We start from the raw sequence: 22928 nt of genomic DNA, 5'->3' as shown, positions 1-22928 counted from the left end.
GGAACCAGACACAAGGCCGCGTGTACTTGGCCGTTTTCCCAGAAGCAAGATATCAAGATGTTCCACTATGTACATAATTTTCACTGTCTTAGGCCGGAAATCCGGACTTCCCATATATGGAGAATGCATGCTTGGCCGTTTTCTTAGAATTGAGTGGGTGATTCTTTGCACTGGAGTTAATTGAATACGTGATTTTCTGTACATAAGCCAGAGGCGCCAGTATCAAGATAATGACTGTTATATGATTTTCACTGTCTCAGGCCGGAAATCCGGACTGCCCATAAATGGTTATAAGCCCATCACCCCTTGTTGGTGATGGGACAAAGGGTATAAGATCTCATGTAATCTGTAATAAAGCTCGGCGAAGCGCAGCCATGTCCCGTGTGAGGAATGATACCAGACCTCCCTGTGTGTGGTGTTTTTTCCTTTACCGCCGGCAACGGGGCAAGTGGGGTGGGCCCGATTGGTGCTGTACTTAGAATATTTTATTACCCTGACAAAGGGCGCAACCAACTGGGGCGGTAAAACCAGGAGCTTACAGTGCAATTCACCCGGATCCACGCCACGGGGAAGCCGTCCTGCTGCAAACCGAGCCTGATCAACTCACAGAACTCCAGGTAAGGCCAGCATATATTTATGTTGTGTTTTACACTGAGAGTCTTGCAGCAGGACTGACTATCTGTGGTTTGTGACCGGACGGGTTGGGTTAAGAGTTCTACACGGTAACTCGTGTGGGCTCCGGGTTTGCCGTCCTGGACCACTGACCGTGATATGCGCACCAATCGGTCACCCGGAAACTAGTCTGTATTTTATTTGTTGTTGAAGTCCGTAGTGTTTTAACGATAGTGAAGGTTGTTTGTTGTATCTGCAGAAGTTTTTTTTTTCTCTTACTTTTTATTTTGTCTCATAGAAGAAGGGACCCTCGGGTTTTGGTTTAGTTAGTTAATGGTTTAGCTGAGGAGGAGATGCACCCTATGAGATAAGTCTCATAGAAAAAGGGACTCTCGGTGGTTTTGCCTTATATATGGGGCTAACGATTTGATTTCAGAGAGATGCATTTTATGGGGCTGGTTCCATAGAAGGAGATACCCTCGGCTGTTTTGCCGGTATATAAGGGGCTGACAATTTGGAATTAAGAGGGATGCACTCTATGGAGCGTGTTATTATTTTTGTTGTTGTTGTAATATGCGTAAGACCTTATTAAAGAAGATAGAGCCCCTCAAGGGCTGCCGCCGTGTGGATGAATTTGTAGAATGTAAGAAAACTCTAATGAAAATGTGTGACACCGACCCGCACGGCAGATTACAAAATGGTGTCTGGGAGGGAGGTCTTTAGGACCGAGAGGTGCCTTGGAAGATCAAGGTTTGCTAGACAGTGCTGGAGGAGGAGAGAGAGAGAGACAGTCAGAGAAAGTTAGGTATGTACACATTATTTGTTTAAGAAAGTATCCGTAAGTGAAATGTTGAAAAGTACTGAAAGTGATCAAGAGGTCGTCAGGAGAGTGTCTATTAAAGGTTATATTGGCAGTTAGATAGGGAGAAAGTGCTGAAGGAACAAGCAAGTCGATAAGAAAGTTACAATGCATGTGATTTGTTGGCAGAAAGAAAGAAGAAAATGTGTATAATACAAGATAGATAATAGATATATGTGTGTGTATATATATATATATATATATATATATACTGTATGTGCAAATAGTTAACTGAGCTTGCTTTTAGGGGAGAAGAGTTTTGTTGACATGTAGCTGCAGTCTTCAAGGTCAAGAAGATAACAGCGAGAGAGAAAATGCAATAATAACCCTGGATAATATATCTGCTTGCTGTAAAGGAATGAAGGCTTGAAATGAATTTAATTAATTATACTGTCTTAGTAGGCAGGGAAATATAGCAATTTCTAAAACATATATTCTTACTTATACAGGGGTTGAAAATGAATGTTGCAGGGTCCCAGCATATGTGTTAATTATGAGTTCAAATGCAGGGCTGTGCAGTCTTTGTTTCATATTCGTAGAGAGATAACAGTTTGTTTTAAAAAGGTGGGGGCTTTCAGAATTCACTCCAAATTCAGGGTCACAGATTCTAAAATACTTTAGCGTTTAATACAGCATATAATAGCTTCAGTAAATAAGAAATATAGAATATCTCAGTCACTCAGCAAACTTTTTCACATAATTTGTCAAAGATAGCGCTCATTCACAATCTCATCCCAATAGAATCATGTACTTTATAACATTTATAACACTCACCTCAATGTTTTTCAACTGATGTATGTATGTTTGCCAAACTTTTTTTGTCCGTGCATCTGTATGGACTGGTACACCTTCGATGGGGGGTGACGGAGCAAACTTGAGCGCATGGATGGATGAGAGTTAGTGACCCGTGTTCGGGCTGTGTGGAATGTGTGATGCAGGTAATGACTGGAGATAAAAGTTCTCCCCATGCATGGGACTTTGCTTGGTTGAGATGTGGACGTGTGGACTGTTACGCTGAAATGGAGCTGGGAAGAAAGACGCAATGTGCCAATATCGAAGGGGTGGAGCTAGATGATGTAATAGTACGTGGTAATGTTTCATCCCTCTTCTCGACAAGGGAGGAGGTGAGGAGCGTGAGCAGCTAGTAAAAGTTTTTTTTGTTTTGTTTTTTTTTTTTCCAAATTTTGATAAGACATTGCATGCAGGAACAGACTAATAATGAATTTACTTAAAGGGATCTCACATTTCCAATATTAATAGATGTTTTGTAGGTTATTCTTCCCCGGTGTAACTCATGTCTCTGTTAACATTTTACAGGCCTTATCTGCATTCATCAAATCTTTTTACAATGTTGTACTACCTTGAAACAGGGTACCCTTGTTCCAATTGAGTACCCTGTTTCAAAGGGGGGGGGGGAGGAGAAGGCATAGGTGATCTAGGTATTGCAAGTCAGCCATTTTTACTTTTTTTGCAAGCCATTTTTAAATTTTTAAATTTTTTGCAACAAGGTTCTGATCTTTTTGAAATAGAATACCAGCCTGATTGTCTAGTATTGATGCAACAAGAAAATTTAAGTTTTAAAAAAGTTACTGAAAGCCCTTGTTAATAATGCATATTTTGAGTTGTTTTTTATAGATGGTACCAGGGTGATTGACGACTCCACACTGGATATACGGTGGTTACACAACAAGATGTCCTAAAAGCAGAATGTCTCCGCATGTCGCAGCACAAGAAGCGGAATTAAAAGCACTCACGGAGGCGTGTAGAGTGGCCACAGGTAAGACGGCAAACATTTACACTGACTCCCGGTATGCATTTGGCATAGCTCATGATTACAGCCCAACATGGAAGGCCAGACAGTTTTTTACCACAGCAGGACAGCCAATTAAGAATGTTGCAGCGGTGCAGTCTCATGGAGGCCCTACTTCTACCTGACAAGGTAGAAAGCTCACACCAATTCCTACACCAGAGAAGCAAGAGGCAACGCCATTACAGGCCACACAGCAAAGGCAGCAGCCCTCAAGCCGTGAAAGAAAGAAGAAAAGAAGAATTTGATAATAACTTTGGACTTTGACTACACTTGGACTTTGATTTGAACTTGGACTTTGATTTGAACTTGGACTTTGATTTGAACTTGGGCTTTGATATGCTAATGACTTTACAGTTACAAGCCAGCAAGGAAGAAAAGGAAAAATGGACTAAAAAGGGACGGCGTATGGTGAACAGTCAACAGAACTTGCTTACCATAGTCCCTGTGCCCCATGATGGTCCAGCTGACGCATGGAAAGACGCACCTCTCAAAGCAGCAATGATGTCGATGCTTGAACGAGGACGGGTGGCTCCTTGGTTTTCTGTAGCTGCTGCATCATTTGTCCAATTTTGCATGATCTTTGCCGTAAAGCAACAGGGCAGAAGTAAAATTTGCCACATCACACTTGCCTAGACCACTCTACCCATTTCAGGGATTGCAAATTGGCAACACTCAGCTCCCACTTGTTGGGAAGCATGAATATGTGCTTGTTGTTGATTTCTTTTCAGGTTGGAGACCTACTCTGTTACCAAAGTAAATAAGCAGGTAACCACATAGAAGCTCATGAATGAGGTAATCTGCAGATATGGGGCACCGGAAGTGATTGAGTCAAACAAAGGTACAAACTTCACAGGTGAAATAATGCAACACATCATGTCTGTTTTGGGTATATTCCAGGCTTTTCATACACCCTACCATCCGCGGAGTAGGGGGAAAGTAGATCCAAAAGCCAATAGAGGAAATGGGCAAATCTTGAATTGAGTGTCTTCCATTAGTTTTTCTTTTTTTTCCAGGAGGGTACATGCCACAGTATCAGAGTTTGGGGAATGATTTTCTTGTTAATTTTGTCATAGGCCTCTCTAAGGAATTGTTAGTAATCCATTCTGCAGTCTCTGCTTTTCTCCCAGGTCCTACAGATGAGTGTCACAATCTAAAACCAGGTGACAGGGTCTATGTGAAAAAGTTTGAGCAAGAAACCTGGTTTGAATGTCCCTACCAGATGTTGTTCACCACCCCAACTGCAGTCAAGCTCGAAGGAAAGCCCACTTGGATCCACACTTCGCACTGAAAAAACTAATGATCCTGCATATCCTTTACATGCTATAATTTGGTACAATTCCTCTAACACACACCTTTGACTACTGTACACTAGCCCCCTGTTTCAGAACAAATTAATACAATCAATAAGAGTACACTGAGGGTGAGAATCTAACACCGCATCGTGCTCAGAGAGACATTGACACTCAAGGTGGTAACTTTGGTCCACATGTACACATAGATACAATAGGAGTGCCAAGGGGGGTGCCAGATGAATTTAATTCTAGAGATCATGTCTAAGCAGGTTTTGAGTCCTTATTTGCTATTGTCACTGTTAATAATAATGTAGATTAGATGAATTATATCTATTACAATCAGCAGAGGTTTGTAAACTACACCAGGGATGCTTTTGCAAGGGTTAGCTGACCAGTTAGGGCCCACTGCATCCATGGCGTTCCAAAATAGAGTGGCCGTGGATATGATTTTAGCAGAAAGAGGTGGGGTATGTAACTTCCTGTATGTGTATTATCCCTTTGATCAAAAAGAGTATGAGTAAGCGACTGCATAATGTGACACCAACGTTTCCCTTGTTTGAAAAAGATGAAGAGCCAGTTCCGATAATGCCAACCAGGTACGTTACCAGAAGAATGGAGAGATGGACTAGTACTGCGCCGCCCCAGTCTCATAAGATGGACTGTCAGTGGACTTCCCATTTGCCTAGGGAAAGTGCAGAAGACCATAGGTTCCGGCGAGGGCACACCCTGTGGGGTGTTAACTCGTACAGATAGAGGGTATGGATGCCCGGAAATAAGCCCAGGGAATCCATGGCCTCCTTCTGAGGTGAGGTAGGGATCCCTCCCTTTTAGGAGTAGGGACTTACGGGCAGTGGAGAAACCCTGACGCAAGGGAGAGACGACCGAGGAAGAGTGCAAGGTCTGATGCTTGATCTCCATATTAAGTTTTTTAGGGGGGTTTGTGAGGGTATATATATATATTGCCATATGTTCTTTATACTTTTATACCTATATGCAAGGTCTATCCAATTCCAAATGAGAAAAAACTTATATGTCGCCTTACATCAGATATTCCAAGGCTTTGCAAGGCTGAGAGATGTTCTAGAAATTCAGAGAAGATACGGAACCAGACACAAGGCCGCGTGTACTTGGCCGTTTTCCCAGAAGTAAGATATCAAGATGTTCCACTATGTACATAATTTTCACTGTCAAAGGCCTCCTTCCCACGAGCGTGACGGGCTCCGCAGCGTAATATTCCGCTGTGAAGCCCGTCACGGCGCCCCCCAGAGCCCCTATACTTACCTGCGGGAGATAGCGTGAAATCGCTTCCCCGCCCACCACCGCCGCGTCACCGCTCGTCACCGCTCATCACCGCCCACCACTCTCGCGTCACCAGCCGTGTCACGTGACGCGGCCGGACCGCGTCATTTGGCGTCATATGACGCTCGGCGGTGGGCGGGAAAGCGTTTTTTCACGCTATCTCCCGCTGGTTACAGCGGGAGATAGCGTGAATGGACGGCTTCCATTGACTGCAATGGAAGCCGTCAGTGCGTACAGCCCGTCCTCACCCGCAGAAAATAGAGCATGCTGCGGGTGAGGACGGGAGAAATCGCGGTGCGTAATTCCGCGGTGGAATTACGCATCGTGAGCATGGAGCTATTAGGTTCAATAGAACCTAATAGCTGCGTGCAACGCAGCGGATTTTCGCCGCGAATTACGCGGCGGAAATCCGTTCGTGGGAAGGAGGCCTTAGGGCGAGCACCCACTGGCGTTTTTTTACCTACGTTTTGCGTTTTGCGTTTTTCCTGCACAGGCATAGAGATAACATGTGTTCCTGTCCACTGGCGTTTTTTTTGCGTTGCGTTTGCGTTTTTAACATAGGAACTGTCAGTTGCATATGTGTCCTTATTTTTCTCCATGGAAATTAATGGGAAAGCCGCGAAAACGCCGCGAAAAACGCGCGGGAAACGCGGCGAAAACGCTGCGTTTTTTCCCCGCGAAAAACGCAAACGCCAGTGGGTGCTCGCCCTTAGGCCGGAAATCCGGACTTCCCATATATGGAGAATGCATGCTTGGCCGTTTTCTTAGAATTGAGTGGGTGATTCTTTGCACTGGAGTTAATTGAATACGTGATTTTCTGTACATAAGCCAGAGGCGCCAGTATCAAGATAATGACTGTTATATGATTTTCACTGTCTCAGGCCGGAAATCCGGACAGCCCATATATGGTTATAAGCCCATCACCCCTTGTTGGTGATGGGACAAAGGGTATAAGATCTCATGTAATCTGTAATAAAGCTCGGCGAAGCGCAGCCATGTCCCGTTTGAGGAATGATACCAGACTTCCCTGTGTGTGGTGTTTTTTTCTTTACCGCCGGCAACGGGGCAAGTGGGGTGGGCCCGATTGGTGCTGTACTTAGAATATTTTATTACCCTGACAGTGTGAAGGTGTATAAAGCATGCTGGAAAACAATGAAGAGGCCACAGCACTCACACAAGAGCCACGGCCCCTTCAAACAACTGATTGGCAGCAGTGCTGTGAGTTGGATCCCCACCGATCTGATACTGATGCCCTATCCTAAGGCTAGGTCCCTTTGAAGTAAATCTGGCCTGGTGTCTGTAGGGTTAGGGCTACGCGGTGTCTTTGGCCACAACAGCGATTGCACTATGGCCCTGCTACACAGCATCTAATATCAGAGTCACCATGTAGCACTAGCCTATTTCCCTTTTGGGATCTATATTTCCACAAACCTGTCAAGTCACCCGGATTTCCTGGGAGACACTCTGGTTTCAGCCCCCCTCTTCCAGTCACCTCCCCTGGTCACCTGGTCCCTGGCCAAATACGCAGCAATTTAGTCAGTAAAATTTAAGTAATGCAGTATGCTCACCTATTTTGTCCTCCCAGACGCTTCAGTCACACTATTGGCGACTCTGTTCAATTCCGTGAAGCCGCAGTCACATGATTGGAGCATGTGACCACTTGGCCTCTGGTATTGACTACAGTGTCCGTGTGATTTCCCGTTAGGAGGAACGCTAAGAGACTGCAAGCTCTCCAGAGTCAAGAATTGGCTGGAGAAGTCAGGAAGCTCTGGACCTAATGGAGAAGAAAAGGAAGACGTTCAGATGATGCCACCTATGAACCACCCAATGTCATTGTGTTCTCCGCCTCTGATTGTGTCACATCAGTATTGTGTTCACATGTAAGGTCTGCAGCATTCTAGTTTGCGAAATTATAACTCTCAGCATCCTTACCTTTGCTCAGGTCATGCTGGGAGCCATAGTTTCACACAATGAGTCGTAAATAATGCCTTGGTGTTCTAAGTGTACCAAAGCCTTATTGGCAATCCATGTATACAACAGGATTTGACCACACAGACTTCCCTTCTTTCTGTCTCTCTTTTTCGTCTTTCCTTCCATAGGTTAGACGTGTAGTTTAACCACACCATAAGCCACGCCCTCAATATGGCCACTCTCAGAGATACTTGATCAGCAGTTTCTAGAAAACTAGGAGGGGAATTTCCTTTCCGTTTCCATTTGCTTTCCTTTTTTTAAAACCCCCAAAACAGAGCAGAGAGACAGAAACCCTGAACTGAGATCTAATACAGGTGTTAATTCATCTTTTGGGAGCGTTCTCACTGCAGTTTTGGTATCCGTTAAAGATACACATTATTATGCTGTTAAAAATATAAAAATGTACACTTTTTAACATATATCTAGATTGTAATAGGAAGAACGTAGACGGACATAGACAAAAGTATGGTCTACATTTTATGTTTGCGCTTCATCTCATTTTTTGCAGTACACTGTAGCGTTGTCTACTACGCCATTGTGTCCTGCAAAAAATGTATACATTTGTTTACTGTTTTGTTTTTTTTTACAATGGTTTCCTATGGTCCGATGTATCATGCAGTACGCCATCACTGATAATATGTTACTGTCTGTAAAAAGTGATATGTTAATGAGCAGAAGAGATCTAGTAGCAGACAAAACAAGTTAATTTGGAGTCCTGCCTTTTTGGCACGCCCCACAGGCTGTGGACAACAAAGAGACACAACAGTCCTGAACTTGCAAAGTGGGTTCTGAATTATAAAAAAAAGAAAAAAATTTAACGAGCGTTGGCTCCATGCGAAGTAATCTTCTTTACTGACATTTCTTTATAACACAGACATGACAAACTCCAAAGTTCCAGACATGTTTCGGCTACAAACCAGTCTTTTTCACAACTACAGACATGAGTGAACATCAACCCTTATATAACACTAGCTGATATCCCCAGCTTAACCTAAGTTAATTTGATACAGGTGTTTACATGTTGTTCGCACAGAAAATTTTATGAAGTCATGGTTACCATAGAGGAACCGAGGAATAAAATATGTATACATATAGAGGAGCGTTAGACTCTCCTCAGGCTGCATGTACTGATGTCCCTCTTCAGAATGTACCACCCCTCCCACTCTCCTCACTTAGGACCTAAAGAATACTCATACCAAATTTCACACTTGTGTGACATCAGGAAGTTACATTACACAGGGGTGCACTTACTTTTGCAATTATCATTGACCCATTTACTTTTCCGATTTAGGACCTAAAGAATGGTCATGCCAAATTTCACGCTTGTACAATACCGGAAAGTTACATTACACAGGAGTGCACTTACTTTTGCAATTAGCATTGAGTAATCGAGCTGTGACCCCTTTACTTTTCCGATTTCGGACCTAAAGAATGGTCATGCCAAATTTCACGCTTAAATGACCCCGGAAGTTACATTACATAGGGGTGCAATTACTGGTAGCATTGAATAATCAAGTTGTGACCCCTTTACTTTTCCTATTTAGGACCTAAATAATGCTCCTGCCAAATTTCATGTTTGTACGATACCGGGAAGTTAGAGAATTAGATTAGGTACATTACATAGGGGTGCCAATACTTTTGCAATTAGCATTAAAAAATCAAGGTGTGACCCCTTTACTTTTTCTATGTTGGATCTAAAGAATGGTTGTGCCAAATTTCATGTTTGTATAATACCATTGATTTCAACGGGTTCATTACCACGTTTTTTGCGCGCCTAGAGATCGATGGGGCCCATCCGTGCGTGATCTTCAAATCACAATAAATCACATTTGCGGCTGTTAAATTAACCGCGGATAATCAATGATTCCTTATGGGAAAATTGATCTGCGGATTTCACGAGCGGGAGACATGAGCGGATTTGCTAAATGAATTATGCCCGTGGACATGAGGCCTAAGCCTTTTAAATCAGGGTGCAGTGATTCCCCCATTTGTGTGAACGAGTGCTGCCTGCACACATGTGCTCCATATTTGCGGAGGTATGAGCATTAAATACACTTTTGCACTGCGCAAAAAAAATGTGCAGCAGTAAGTGTATTATTTTACACGCTTGTCTGTCGAAGCCCTAAACCCGGCTATACCTTGTACACAACCTCTCCGTCTCCCAGACTTCAGATTGGACTCACGAACTTGTCCAATAAAATAGTCTTCATTGGATCAGTCTAAATAAAAAGTCCTATAATACTGTATATACATTACTGCGCCAATTTACAGCCCCCAACAATAACTCACACCGCGACCGTAGATTTATAAGACCCTCCTAATATTTCTGTGTGACCCCTTTCTAACATTAAACACCTCAAAATAAACCCCCATTGTGGATAAATCCATCTGTAACCTTCATAGAAGCATCTCTGCCCGCTACACCCAGATCTGTGCTGGCAAGGGCGCTGCCCATTGCATCCTTTGGAAATACACGTCATGTATCTGGATGATGGACACTTGTTGAATGCAGCAGAAAATGACCCTCACAAGGCTTTATTATTCCTCTCATTAGTACAATTTATGGTTAATTCCTCTACCGGGTTTATTTCAATTTCCACACAACTGTAAGTTTTCTGATGAACTCTGGGCACCAGTGCCAACCCAGACATGAAGTGCCATCCCTGCCCCATCTACTAATAATGTGGCACTAGAAGAACCAGCCATGAATTTCTCCATTTCTCTGGGCACTAGACCATCACTCATGGTGCCCACATCACTGTGTATATGGCAGAGCAGGGTACTGGCAAGTAGAGTGCTGGCAAGCAGGGTACTTGCGGCTTCACTGACCTTTGACCTCCACTCGGCCAACTGCCATTTCCTTTTAACTGACGACGGCAGCGGTTGGATCGAAGTTTACTGGATTGAGAAAAATGGCGTCTAATGGACAAAAAAGAGGCAGCGAAAAGCGTAAAAGAGAAGAGGAGTGCGTGAGCGGACTCATGGAGATAAAGAGGAAAAGGAGCGGAGAGGATGAGGAGCCAAGACCGGGCACCAGCCAGGACCTTCTACCATCAGACCGCGGATTTAACATCAATCGCTTCACCGCCCTTCAGATCTTGGGCAGAGGAAGCTTCAGCGAGGTAAGTTATATGACTGTTATTTCCTGGTAATGGCGCAGTGACGGCTCCTTCACACCGCGGGTTATTCATCAGTATTTTGTGAGCCAAAACCAGGAGCCGGTCCAAAATATGGAAGTAATGCCGATCCTTCCATTATACTTCCTCGCTGCACTTTACACTTCTGGTTTTCACTCACTAAATACTGATGTAAAATGCGCCGGTGTGAAGGAGCCCGACCAGAATTCTCCCATTTACTATGCAGACTATTGTTCCCTGTTATCAGTCAGCATAAATCATACAGCATAAATGACAATACATTTTTTGGGGAGTTGGTAGAATTACACTTATATTTTTGCATATAAAGTCACATAACTTTTTTAATTTTTCATGGACAGAGCTTTGTAAGGGTTTGTTTTTTGCTTAACAAGCTGTACTTTTTATTTCTACCATTTTGGGGTACTTATGGTTTTTTGGGTCACTTTTATTGTGCTTTTTGGGAGCAGGTAAAACTAATAAAATAAGCATTTTGCCTCTGTTTTATCTTAGGGTTTTTGATGTGCAGAATTAATATTGTGCTCAAATTATAGTACAGGTCATTATGGATACGATGATACCACACATGTGGGGGTTTTCTTACAATAAATTTTTTTCATACAAATAGGATAAAAAGCATTTTTTTTCTTATTATATTTGCATTTTTTTTACACTATTTCTTTTTTTTTTTTTTTACACTATTATAAGGCATTGTAGGACTTCTGTGCTGCAATGCCTTATCACTTGTAATAGCGATCATAGGCAATGGCAAAGCAGGATACCTGTATCTGGCGTCCTGTTGCCATGGCAACCCATCAGCCCCCCCCCCCCTATATCGCAAAGGTCCAATGACATCACACAGCAGGCACCCTCCCCCTGTGAGCCCTTTACATGCTGCCATATACATAGACTGCGACATGTAAGGGGTTAATAGGGGTCGCTGTCCTTATGCACCCCTGCTGTTGCAGCGGGAGGCCAGCTATCGGTAACAGCCGGCTCCTGCTGCCCAATGGCGCGGGCTCCCTTCTGATCCTGCACCATCCACATGATGTAAGGTTACATGATGTTGCATTAAATAGCTCTCTACCATGATGTAACTTTACGTCCTGTGGCTTTAACCCTTTCCCACCCCATGACGTAAGGGTACGTTATCGGAGCGGGCTACTTCCCGCAAAATGATGTACCCTTGCGTCATAGGGATAGCGCAAGATCATAGCAGATCTCGCGCTATCCCGCAGTGAGAGCCGGCTGTCAGTGATAGCTGGCGTCCCGCTGCGAAAGCGGGGGGGGCATCAGAGTTGCGCCCATCTGCCGTTAACCCCTTCCCTGCCGCGATCTAAGTAGATCGCGGCAGGGAAAGGGTTCACAGAGGGAGCGCGCTCCCTCTGTGATAACCAGCCAGCTCTCGCAATAACATCGCGAGAGCCCGGCTGGTTGCTATGGCAACAGGACGCCGGATACCAGCGATAAGCGATAAGGTATGGCAGAAGTCCTGCCATGCCTATTCGCAGCGATCTGCAGTGCTGTGGTGAAAGTCCCTCAGAGGGACACAGATGTTGTAAAAAAAAAGAGAAAAATGAAGATCAAAAAATAAAAATGTAAAAAAAAAAGTTAAAAAACCCTTTTTTTAATGCTTTTTCTTATATTAGCGTAAAAAAATTAGAAAATCGCACATATATGGTATTGACGCGTCCGTAACAATGCGTACAATACATTGAACATGCTTTTCATCCTGCACTGCAAAAAGCGTTAAAAAAAAACGCTTAAAAACTGAGGCTAAATGCTAATTTTTAGCATTTTGCATCCCAAAAAACACAATAAAAGTGATTAAAAAAACGTATGTACCCCAAAATGGTACCAATAAAAACTACAGCTCGTCTCACAAAAAATAAGGCCTCACAGAGCGTTCTCCATGGAAAAATAAAAAAGTTATAGCACTTTGAATGCAGTGAGTTTAGAAAAAAATAATGATTTCCAAAAAAAGGGCTTTTATTGTGGAAAAGTGGAAAAACCTAAAAAAAATATAACAATTTTGGTATCATTATAACTGTACGGATTCCCAGAAAAAAATGTAGTGTGTCATTTATGCTGCATAATTAATGCTCTAAAAAAAAAAAATGGCGGAATTAATGCGTTTTCTCTCCCAACGATCATAAAAAAATAATAAAAGTTTTACAATGTAGTCTATGTATGCAAAAATGGTACCAATAAAAACTACAGTTCGCCACGCAAAAAACAAGCCCTTATACGGCCGCGTCAACGGAACATAAAAAAGTTATCGTTGTTGAAAAATGAAGATGAAAAAATACCAAAAATCATTTGGTCCTCAACGCCAAAAAAGGCCATGTCCTTAAGGGGTTAAAGGGAACGTGTCACCTGCCTGAACCACCATAAACTAACTTACGTGGTCTTAGGAAAACGTTTATGCTCAACGCTGCAGTAAGCATTAATACACTGTGGGGCTCCCACTACGTTTTTATAGCTGTGACCCTGCGTATGGCAGCATATGGTGGCAAAATTGTCCTATTCAGGCAGGCGGTCATGCGCAGAACACCTGTTGTTGTTTTTGTTTGTATTTCCCATTCTGTCGCATAGCGATGATCAGTATACCACAGCACAAATGCAATGTAATTGCGTATGGGCTGTGAGTATGTACGCAACAACAGAGAACAATGGGCTCCATTTTGCATATAATACGCGGCAAAATAGAACATGCTGCGTGCTATTTTGCACTCCTGGATTATGCAATTCCAACACACTAATGTGAGCGGGACAGCGCAAGACAATGTAATTAATTGCCTGTGAGCTATAGCATATCACATGGGCTTACAGAGCCTTCATAATACACAATTCCTATATGGTCATATGAGACTGGCCTTATGCTCACGGGGCGAATTGTAGATCTGCTTCAGGGCAATTTATGTCGGGAATTTTCAGCATAAAAACAATGGGCGATGCGTTCCGTGCGTGCAAAGAGAACATGCTGCGATTGTTTTTCCAGCACCAAGATGCAGTGGGGGAAAAAAAGAGAAGAACGCTCCTGTATATGACTCCATTTAAGTAAATGGGGTTCTTATTTGTGCGTCTCGTAGCAAATACATCTTGTGCAATCTTCTTGGCCATGTGAAAGCGCATGTATAAATATATAAGATTTTCCCCTCTGGCCGCTGTCAGTGATAATTTCCTATCTGCTTTCTTGAGGTGGTCCTGGCATCTTTTCCCGGAAGGAACACCTTCATGGCCATCAAGGTTGTCGACAGAGAAAAGAGCAAGGCGGACAGCATAAGGAGAGAGCGGCGGATACTCCTGAAGGCCCAAGACTGCCCCTTCATCTGCCATCTGTACGCCGCACAGCAGTCTGCAGACCAGGCCTACTTCATCACGGAGTATCTGTCCGGAGGAAGCCTGGCGGTGATGATCAGGATGTGCGGCAGCTTGGACATCAATCATGTGAGGTGAGTAAATGCCTGATCAGGAGACGGGTGGGGGGGATACTGAAGGCGGCATGACAGGTATAGAAGAGTGGAGGGCGTACAGGCTGCCATAAGCAGCGCCTCTTCTGGTGGTGACACTATGATGGTGACATGATGTCAGGGGATTGATGTCATGTCATTGATACTACACTGTTCTCTCAGATTCTACACAGCGGAGATTGCATGTGGCCTTCAGTTCCTGCACCGACGATACATCATCCATCGGTAAGCACAACTGTCCCACATCTCCCTGTTTCCTTATGATGGTGGAGATAATGTACCCAGTAGAGATAAGCGAGCACGATCAGATAAGTCAGTTACTCGAGCGAGCCTCGCTCTTCTCGAGTAACTGCATTCTTGTCCGAGCGTGCTGGGGGGCGGCCGGGGGCCTGGGGGCGGTGGGGGGGCGGTGTCCGAGCACGCTCAGACAAGAATGCAGTTACTCGAGAAGAGCAAGGCTCGCTCGAGTAACTAACTTATCCAAGCGTGCTCGCTCATCTCTAGTACCCTGCTTTCCCAGAGTCCTGAATTAGGACTGGTTTGGCTGCGGTACATTCCTAAGTCCTCTGCATCACTGAAAGGAATAACATTTCTCTTTTTTTCATTGCAGTGACATAAAGCCGGCGAACATCATGCTGGACGGAGATGGACACATCCGCCTGATTGACCTGGGGCTGGCCCAAGACGGCGTTGTCCCGTCTAAGAAGATCAGCGGAGTGACGGGCACATATCGATTCATGGCCCCAGAGGTGCTTCGCAAAAAGGACTACGATGCAGCAGTCGACTGGTGGAGCCTGGGGATTGTCGTATCCTGGATGGCGACAGGACAGTCCCCCTTCTACCAAGGCTCCTCCAGGAGGAAGATCATCAAGTCCATCAAAAGAAAGAAGCCAAAATTCCCATCTTGGCTTGATGCGGACTTAAAACATCTGGTGAAGAGACTCCTGCGGAAGAAGCCCAAGAAGAGGCTGGGTGTCCACAAGAACATCAGAGGTCACCGATTCTTCAACACCGTAAATTGGGAGGAGCTGGAACTGAGAAGGGCAGAGCCGCCATTCAAGCCCTTCAGCAGAGTTCCGAGGAACCGAGACCTGCCGTGGCCGGAGGATGGGACACCTCTTCACCCCATAGACGGATTCTCGTACGCTTCACCAAGCTGGACCCGGTAAGATCTTCCTCCTCCAAGGATGATGTTCTTCAGACAGACCTCTGTGTTCACTATCATTGTTCATCTGGTGTCAGACAGCACAGGAGGTCATATAATAACCCTGCTTCATGTCACCATATCTGGTCCGCAGACTTCTCCCTCCTCAGCTACATTATTATTGCTCCTGTAATTACTATGTCTCTGCTTCTTCTAAGGATGACAAGAAGAATCCGATTGTGAAGGAAGCCGCGACCATCTGGTAAGTATCCTCTGTACACACCTACACATACATATCTGTACACCTATATACACAGGACATCTACCATTATATCCATACAATGTAGCAGAACCTCACATACTGTAGAAAGTTTAATATATAAAATACATATTTCTTTAGATCAGATACAAAGCAGATCCTGATACAAGCCGTCATGTTACATTAGTTAACTGGTTTATATCCACTGCTGGTAAAATTGACAATTCTGTCTTATGTCTTGTAGGCTCAACCCGTGCCAACTATCTGCTGAACCCACGACTCTGCTGCTGTAGAAGACCCCGGCTTACCAACAACATCCTCTCTCCACCAACTGCATCCTGCATTACCATCATGCAACCCTGAACCCCGACATCCTCCAGCTGACATCGGGCTTCCTCTCCTGAAGACCCTCTACGCCCCCAGGAGCGGCCTGTGCTCGATTGGTAACTGGCGAGTTCAGGAACAATAGCCCGAGTGACTATTATCCCTGAACTCCTGGTTACTAGTAAGACCTCAGCACAGGCCGGGTAAGTAGCACGCACCACATACATGAAGGTTAGACACTAGTGTAGACACTAACACATACATAGACACAAGTATACACACAGATAGGTGTAGTTGTCGGCTTTGATCCAGGGACTTGCTCTGATCGCCATATTTGGGGTCAGGAAGGAATTTTTCCAACTTGAGGACAATTGGCTCATACCTCAAGGAGGTTTTTGCCTTCCTCTGGATTAACTCACAGCCGTAAATAGGGTTAGGTCTTATTTATAAAGAATCAGCCACATAAATAACGTAATATAAACATAAAGAAACACAATCTTTAGCTGACATCACATACACTAGGGAGGTGAGCGGCTGGCGTTGATCCTGGAATTTATTCTGGTCGCCATATTTGGGGTCAGGAAGGAATTTTCCCCCCTTAAAACAGGATAATTGGCTCTTTCCTGAAGGGGGTTTTCGCCTTCCTCAGGATCAACACAGTCTATAAACAGCTTTAGTCCAATACACTTTATATCTCACACAAACAATAAATGGTAACAGATTTATATACATTTATGGAAACAATAATACATTTTATAAAGTCAGGTCAGATTTCGGCTTTGATCTTGGGACTTGCTCTGATCGCCATATTTGGGGTCAGGAAGGAATTTTTCCCCTTTATACAAGGATAATTGGCTTTTTCCTATCAAAGGGTTTTCGCCTTCCTCTGGATCAACTCCGCCTCAACATTCCCCATAATAAAATCTACCATTTCCTACAACTAGAAATAAAATGTTCCTTCTCCATAAATCTTTGTGTCGGTGTGTTTATTTCCATTGGATGTCTTATTTAACAGACATGGCCGATTACAGCGATACCAAAATTCTTATGTTTTTTTTTAGGTTTTTCTACTTTTCTGCAATAAGAACCCTTTTTTTGTAAATACTTTTTTTTTCTAAATCTGTGCACTCAAAGTCGTATAACTTTTTCATTTTTCCATGGACAGAGCCCTGTCAGGTCTTATTTTTTGCAAGACGAGCTGTAGTTTTTATTGTTACCATTTTCAGGTACCTACGGCTTTTTTGATCACTTTAAGGGCTCATGTCCACGGGCAAAATATGATTTAAGATCCGCAGCGGATCTCCCGCATGCGGATCCGCACCCCATAGGGATGCATTGACCACCCGCGGGTAGATAAATACCCGCGGATCGTCAATAAAAGGGATTTTAAAAAAAATGGAGCATGGAAAAATCCGGACCATGCTCCATTTTCGTGCGGGTCTCCCGCGGGGACGGCTCCCGCGGGCTTCTATTGAAGCCTATGGAAGCCGTCCGGATCCGCGGGAGACCTAAAATAGGAATTTAAAGTATTTACCATCCGGCGCGGGCGGAGAAGATCAGCTGTTCCTCACGGCCGCATCTTCCTTGCTTCGGCTCGGCGGATGTGCCCGGCGCATGCGCGCGGCACGTCGGCGACGTGCCGGCGACGTGCCGCCGGCGTCAGGAATTCATCCGCCGGCCGAAAATGAAGATCCGGCCGTGAGGAACAGCTGATCTTCTCCGCCCGCGCCGGATGGTAAATACTTTTAAATTCTTATTTTCGGCGCTCATGTCCGCGGGGCAGGAGGGACCCGCTGCAGATTCTACATGTAGAATCTGCAGCGGATCTGATTTTCCCCGTGGACATGAGGCTTAAGGGCGCCCACCCACTGGCGATTTTTTTCCCTGCGAAATTCGCAGCATTTTTTTCTCTGCAGGGGTCTATGGGACTTGTAATGTTAAAATCGCGATCGCGCAAAATCGCGATTTTGCGGTAAATTGCGATTTTGCGCGATCGCGATTTTAACATTACAAGTCCCATAGACCCCTGCAGAGAAAAAAATGCTGCGAATTTCGCAGGGAAAAAAATCGCCAGTGGGTGGGCGCCCTTATTGCGTTTTTTGGGAGATAAAATGCTAAAAATTAGCATTTTGCCTCAGTTTGTTTGTTTTTTTATGCTTTTTGCTGTGCAGTATAAAAAGCATGTTCAACTTATTGTATGCTTTGTTACAGACATGACAATACCAGATAGGTGGGATTTTGTTTTTATTTTTTATGCTAATATGAGAAAAAGCACAAAAAAAGTGTTTTTTTTACCCTTTTTTTTACACTTTTTTAAAATGTACATTATTTTTATCTTTTTTTTAAACCATTTGTCTCCTTCTGGGGGACTTACATCATAGCACCGATGATCGCTATGATAAGGCACTTGTGTCCTACAATGCTTTATCGCTTGCTATAGTGATCATAGGCAGTGGTAATATAGGACAACTGTAAGTGGCATCCTGTTACCACGGCAACCAGACAGCTCTCTGCGATTACATTGCGAGAGCCTGATGACGTCATAGAGGGAGCTCGTTCCCTCTGTGAACTCTTCCCATGCTGCGATCTACATAAATTCCGGCAGTGAAGAGGTTAACAGAGCGGGGGGTCGCATCTCTGATTCACCTCTGCTGTTGCGGCGAGAGGCCGGCTATCAGTGACAGCCGGCTCCCGTTGCTGGATAGCGCGACATCTCTTATGATCTAGCACTATCCACACGACTTAAAGGGGTTGTCCCGCGCCGAAACGGGGTTTTTTTTTTTTTCAATAGCCCCCCCCGTTCGGCGCGAGACACACCCGATGCAGGGATAAAAAAAAAAAAACGGGTAGTACTTACCCGAATCCCCGCGCTCCGGTGACTTCTTACTTACCTTGTGAAGATGGCCACCGGGATCTTCACCCTCGGTGGACCGCAGGTCTTCTGTGCGGTCCATTGCCGATTCCAGCCTCCTGATTGGCTGGAATCGGCACACGTGACGGGGCGGAGCTACGAGGAGCCGCTCTCTGGCACGAGCGGCCCCATTCAGAAGGGAGAAGACCGGACTGCGCAAGCGCGTCTAATCGGGCGATTAGACGCTGAAGATTAGACGGCACCATGGAGACGGGGACTCCAGCAACGGAACAGGTAAGTGAATAACTTCTGTATGGCTCATAATTAATGCACAATGTACATTACAAAGTGCATTAATATGGCCATACAGAAGTGTATAACCCCACTTTGTTTCGCGGGACAACCCCTTTAAGTCCATGTTGCAGGAAGTACCCCGCTGCCAGGACATACCCTTATGTCCTGTGAAGGGAAGGGGTTAATGTTCTCCCAATGTCACTAGGGATCATATACCAGTGATGGGGAGGGGGGCGCCCATGTAGTTACTCCCCGTCACCCTTCAGATCACATCTGTCTTTTTGAGTTCTAAGAAGAATAGATGGATCATTAAGAGTGGATAAACCACCGGCTCACCACTTAGGGTGTGTGGAGAAAACAACCAGCATGATTAAATAGGGCATCGCTATTATGTGATTTCCTACCAAGGACTTTTAGTTCTGGTCATTATACCGTTTGTCAGGAGTCCTATGTGTCACCAAGTTTTCTGGTTTCAACTATTTTAGGCCGGCTGCACACGAATGGGTTGGATTCTGGATGCTGGATCCCACACTAAGATCTGACCCTGTGCCCAGTTGGTGACCATGCATACCTGTCTTTTCGTCCTCTCTTCTGTACTGTGGATGGTTCGCGCGGCTCGCCATCAGACATGCGCAGTACAGATTTTTTTAAATTCCTGCTTCTCCCACTTCATCGCCCGGCGATGACGCAGAATCCGTAACGTTTACACAATGGTAATTGCAGAAAGGCCACGGGTCAGACGGCTTCCATTGGCTTCATTTGAAGCTGTCCGCGCAGAGTCTGCGCAAAAATAGAGCATGCTGTTATTTTTTTTTCTCTGCGAATCACAACCGCTGTCCGCTTAGGTGAGCGGACATGCAGATGCTCTCTTGGTTTGAATTGGTGCAGAATGCCTAGGATCGTCCACGCAGGATACAATTGAGGTATTCAAACCCCGTCGTATGCAGGCGGCCTAAGGGTTTATGTGCATGAACATTTCTGTGCTCTTACACAGGAAGGATCATCGCTCAGTGAATGGAGGTGGAGGTCTGGGGATCGTTCCGGCCCGCCCGCCTCCATTCACAGTAAACAGGCAGTCATTCATAAATGAAGGAACATCAGACAAGGAAATCCCATCCACAAGCTCATGCATGCAGCAGCACCAAAGCAGAACATGCATGACTCCAAGCTTCAGAGTTTTAAGAGGGAATGAGATAAAAAAAAAACAAAAAACACCAGAAATGTGGTCACCCGGTCTCCAAGAAAAAATGCAATAAAAAGCGATCAAAAAGTCGTATGTATTGCAAAATTGGTACCAACGCAAACTACAGGACATCCTGCAAAAACCGAGCTCTCCCACAACTATGTTGGAAAAAAAAAGTTACTGTGCGCAAAAGATGGCGGCAGAAACTAATTTTAAAAAAGTTAATAGCTTTGAAAGCAAGCAGTATAGGAAGGTGACCAGATTTTTCGATGGTCAACGCGGGACAGAGGGGTGTGGTAAGGGGCGGAGCTTATCATGACATATGATTTTACCTTCGTCTTTATAAAAAGTGCAGGGCCATTTCAAAAAAGACAGGGAGCAAATTCCGCAGCATTTCTGCATCCAAAAAACAATCAAAATCTGTGCCATTGGTGCAAATTCTGACAGAGGATTAGAGGCGTACCTACAACTAATTTCATACTATGCAGTGCTCCCCCTCACCTCCTCCACAGGTCTTCCGCTGTCAGCGCTTCTCAGCATCGGTTCCCAGCGGTCTGTAGTGGCCACACCTGAACCGGAAGCTATGGAGGAGTACTACAGGAAGGCTACGGAGAAGATGAGGAAGAGGGCCGTATAGCATGAAATCAGCTGCGGATACACGGCTGATTTTCAGTCAAAATCCGCAGCAATAGAACAGATTTTGACTGTTTTTTGGGATGCAGAAATGCTGCAGAAATTTCTGCTGTGGACATTCTGTAGTATTTCCGGAACGTGTAAACATACCGTAAGTCAGCTTGATTTATGCTGCCACATGCAGAGTGGCCTCAATAGTAATAGTGTCCCCTACAGTGGTCTCAATAGCAATAGTGACCCTCACAGTGGCCCGGTAGTAACAGTGTCCCCCATAGTGGCCCTTAGTAATAACAGTGTCCTCCATAGTAGCCCTAGTAATAATAGTGTCCCCCACAGTAGCTCTCAGTAGTAACAGTGTCCCCCACAGGAGCCCTCAGCAGTAATAGTGTTCCCCACAGTGACCCTCAGTAGTAATAGTGACCCCCATAGTGGCCCTCAGCAGTAATAGTAACCCCCACAGTGGCCCTCAGTAGTAATAGTGACCCTCACAGTGGCCCTCAATAGTGATAGTGTTCCCCACAGTGGCCCTCAATAGTGATAGTGTCCTTCACAGTAGCCATCAGTAGTAATAGTGTCCTCCACAGTAGCTCTCAGTAGTAACAGTGTCCCCCACAGCAGCCCTCAGCAGTAATAGTGTTCCCCACAGTGACCCTCAGTAGTAATAGTGACCCCCACAGTGACCCTCAGCCATGATAGTGTCCCCCACAGTGGCCCTCAGTAGTAATCGTGTCCCCTGCAGTGGCCCTCAATAGTAATAGTGTCTCCCAGAGTAGCCCCAGTCGTCATAGTGTCCCCACAGTGGCCCTCAGTGGTATTAGTGTCCTCCACAGTAGCCCTGTTTTAAATCGTAGACGAAAAAAATTTGAAAAAATCTCGGCCACACACTGCAGCCAAACCGTGCGGAAACGGCCATGCGGCGTGAAAATTTAAGACACAGCATGTGATTTTTTTTTTCCACAGCGGTCTCTCTCCTCTCTATGGGGAGAGATTGCCGCAGCGGAAATGCAGGTGGTGAAGCCGCTCCAAACCCTGCAGCTGCGGTTTTCTAGTGGGATTCTCGACGATTTTTGGTGCCGCCAATCCGCGAGAATTCCGCTGGAAATCCATCCTGTGTGAACCAAGCCTAAGGGGTTAAAAATGCACGCTCTTCCACTTTTCCTCCTAAAATTCTAACAATAATCCTCATAGGTAACAAAAAGACAAAGCAACATATAGCCAGAACTAGAGCTGCAGGAACGGGGAGACTTTAATAGCAGGTTCAAAGATTACACGTTTCCTTGCCCTTTATAAATATGGCGCCCGCAGCAGTACCGGTATAGATCACGTGGTGTCATCTACACAAGACACTACAGCACCATGCTTGAATCTCACTGTCAAGCTCAGTAGGTCCTGATGGCAGTAGGACCCCGCTGCAAGCTGTTTACAATATGCCTGAACAATAAATGTTACTTAGCGACCTTGTATTCTTTTTTTTCGTCCTTTAGATTACTACAAATACTCATATTACGGGTTAGTTGTGTTCCATAATCGTTTATTGCAAAGAAGATACAAAACTTTTTGCAAAGATAATTTAAAAGGCAGCACCAAGGACAGCCCTGCCCGGAGATGGCGGCGTTTAGAATGCTCGGCTGTGTCCTCCGCTGTGCGTGTAGAGGTGAGCCCGGCACTGCCGGAGGGGAGGCTCACGGGGCATCACCTGTATACTGTGTTAATGTATATTGTATATATAGGTGGGCATCTAGGGGTACTGGGTGCTTATAGGGAGAAGTACTACAACCCCCAGTGTCCAC

The 22928-nt window shown here is 44.9% G+C and overlaps 1 protein-coding gene across 2 annotated transcripts in view; it reads left to right on the top strand.

Moving 5' to 3' along the window:
• Positions 1-22727: 22727 nt before the first annotated feature.
• The window catches only part of MRPS5 (mitochondrial ribosomal protein S5), an 87619-nt gene continuing 87418 nt past the window's right edge, over positions 22728-22928 (top strand). Inside the window, exon 1 of one of the 2 annotated variants that reach the window (XM_066595818.1) lies at positions 22728-22792. In XM_066595818.1, coding sequence (XP_066451915.1) covers positions 22744-22792 — 49 coding nt within the window. In that variant the 5' untranslated portion in view covers positions 22728-22743. The remainder of the gene's footprint in view (positions 22793-22928) is intronic. The other variant, XM_066595819.1, reaches the window with a different exon arrangement.

The sequence above is a fragment of the Eleutherodactylus coqui genome, chromosome 3 (genome assembly GCF_035609145.1).
Source record: "Eleutherodactylus coqui strain aEleCoq1 chromosome 3, aEleCoq1.hap1, whole genome shotgun sequence".
Taxonomy (NCBI): domain Eukaryota; kingdom Metazoa; phylum Chordata; class Amphibia; order Anura; family Eleutherodactylidae; genus Eleutherodactylus; species Eleutherodactylus coqui.
This window is presented reverse-complemented; position numbering and strand designations above follow the sequence as displayed.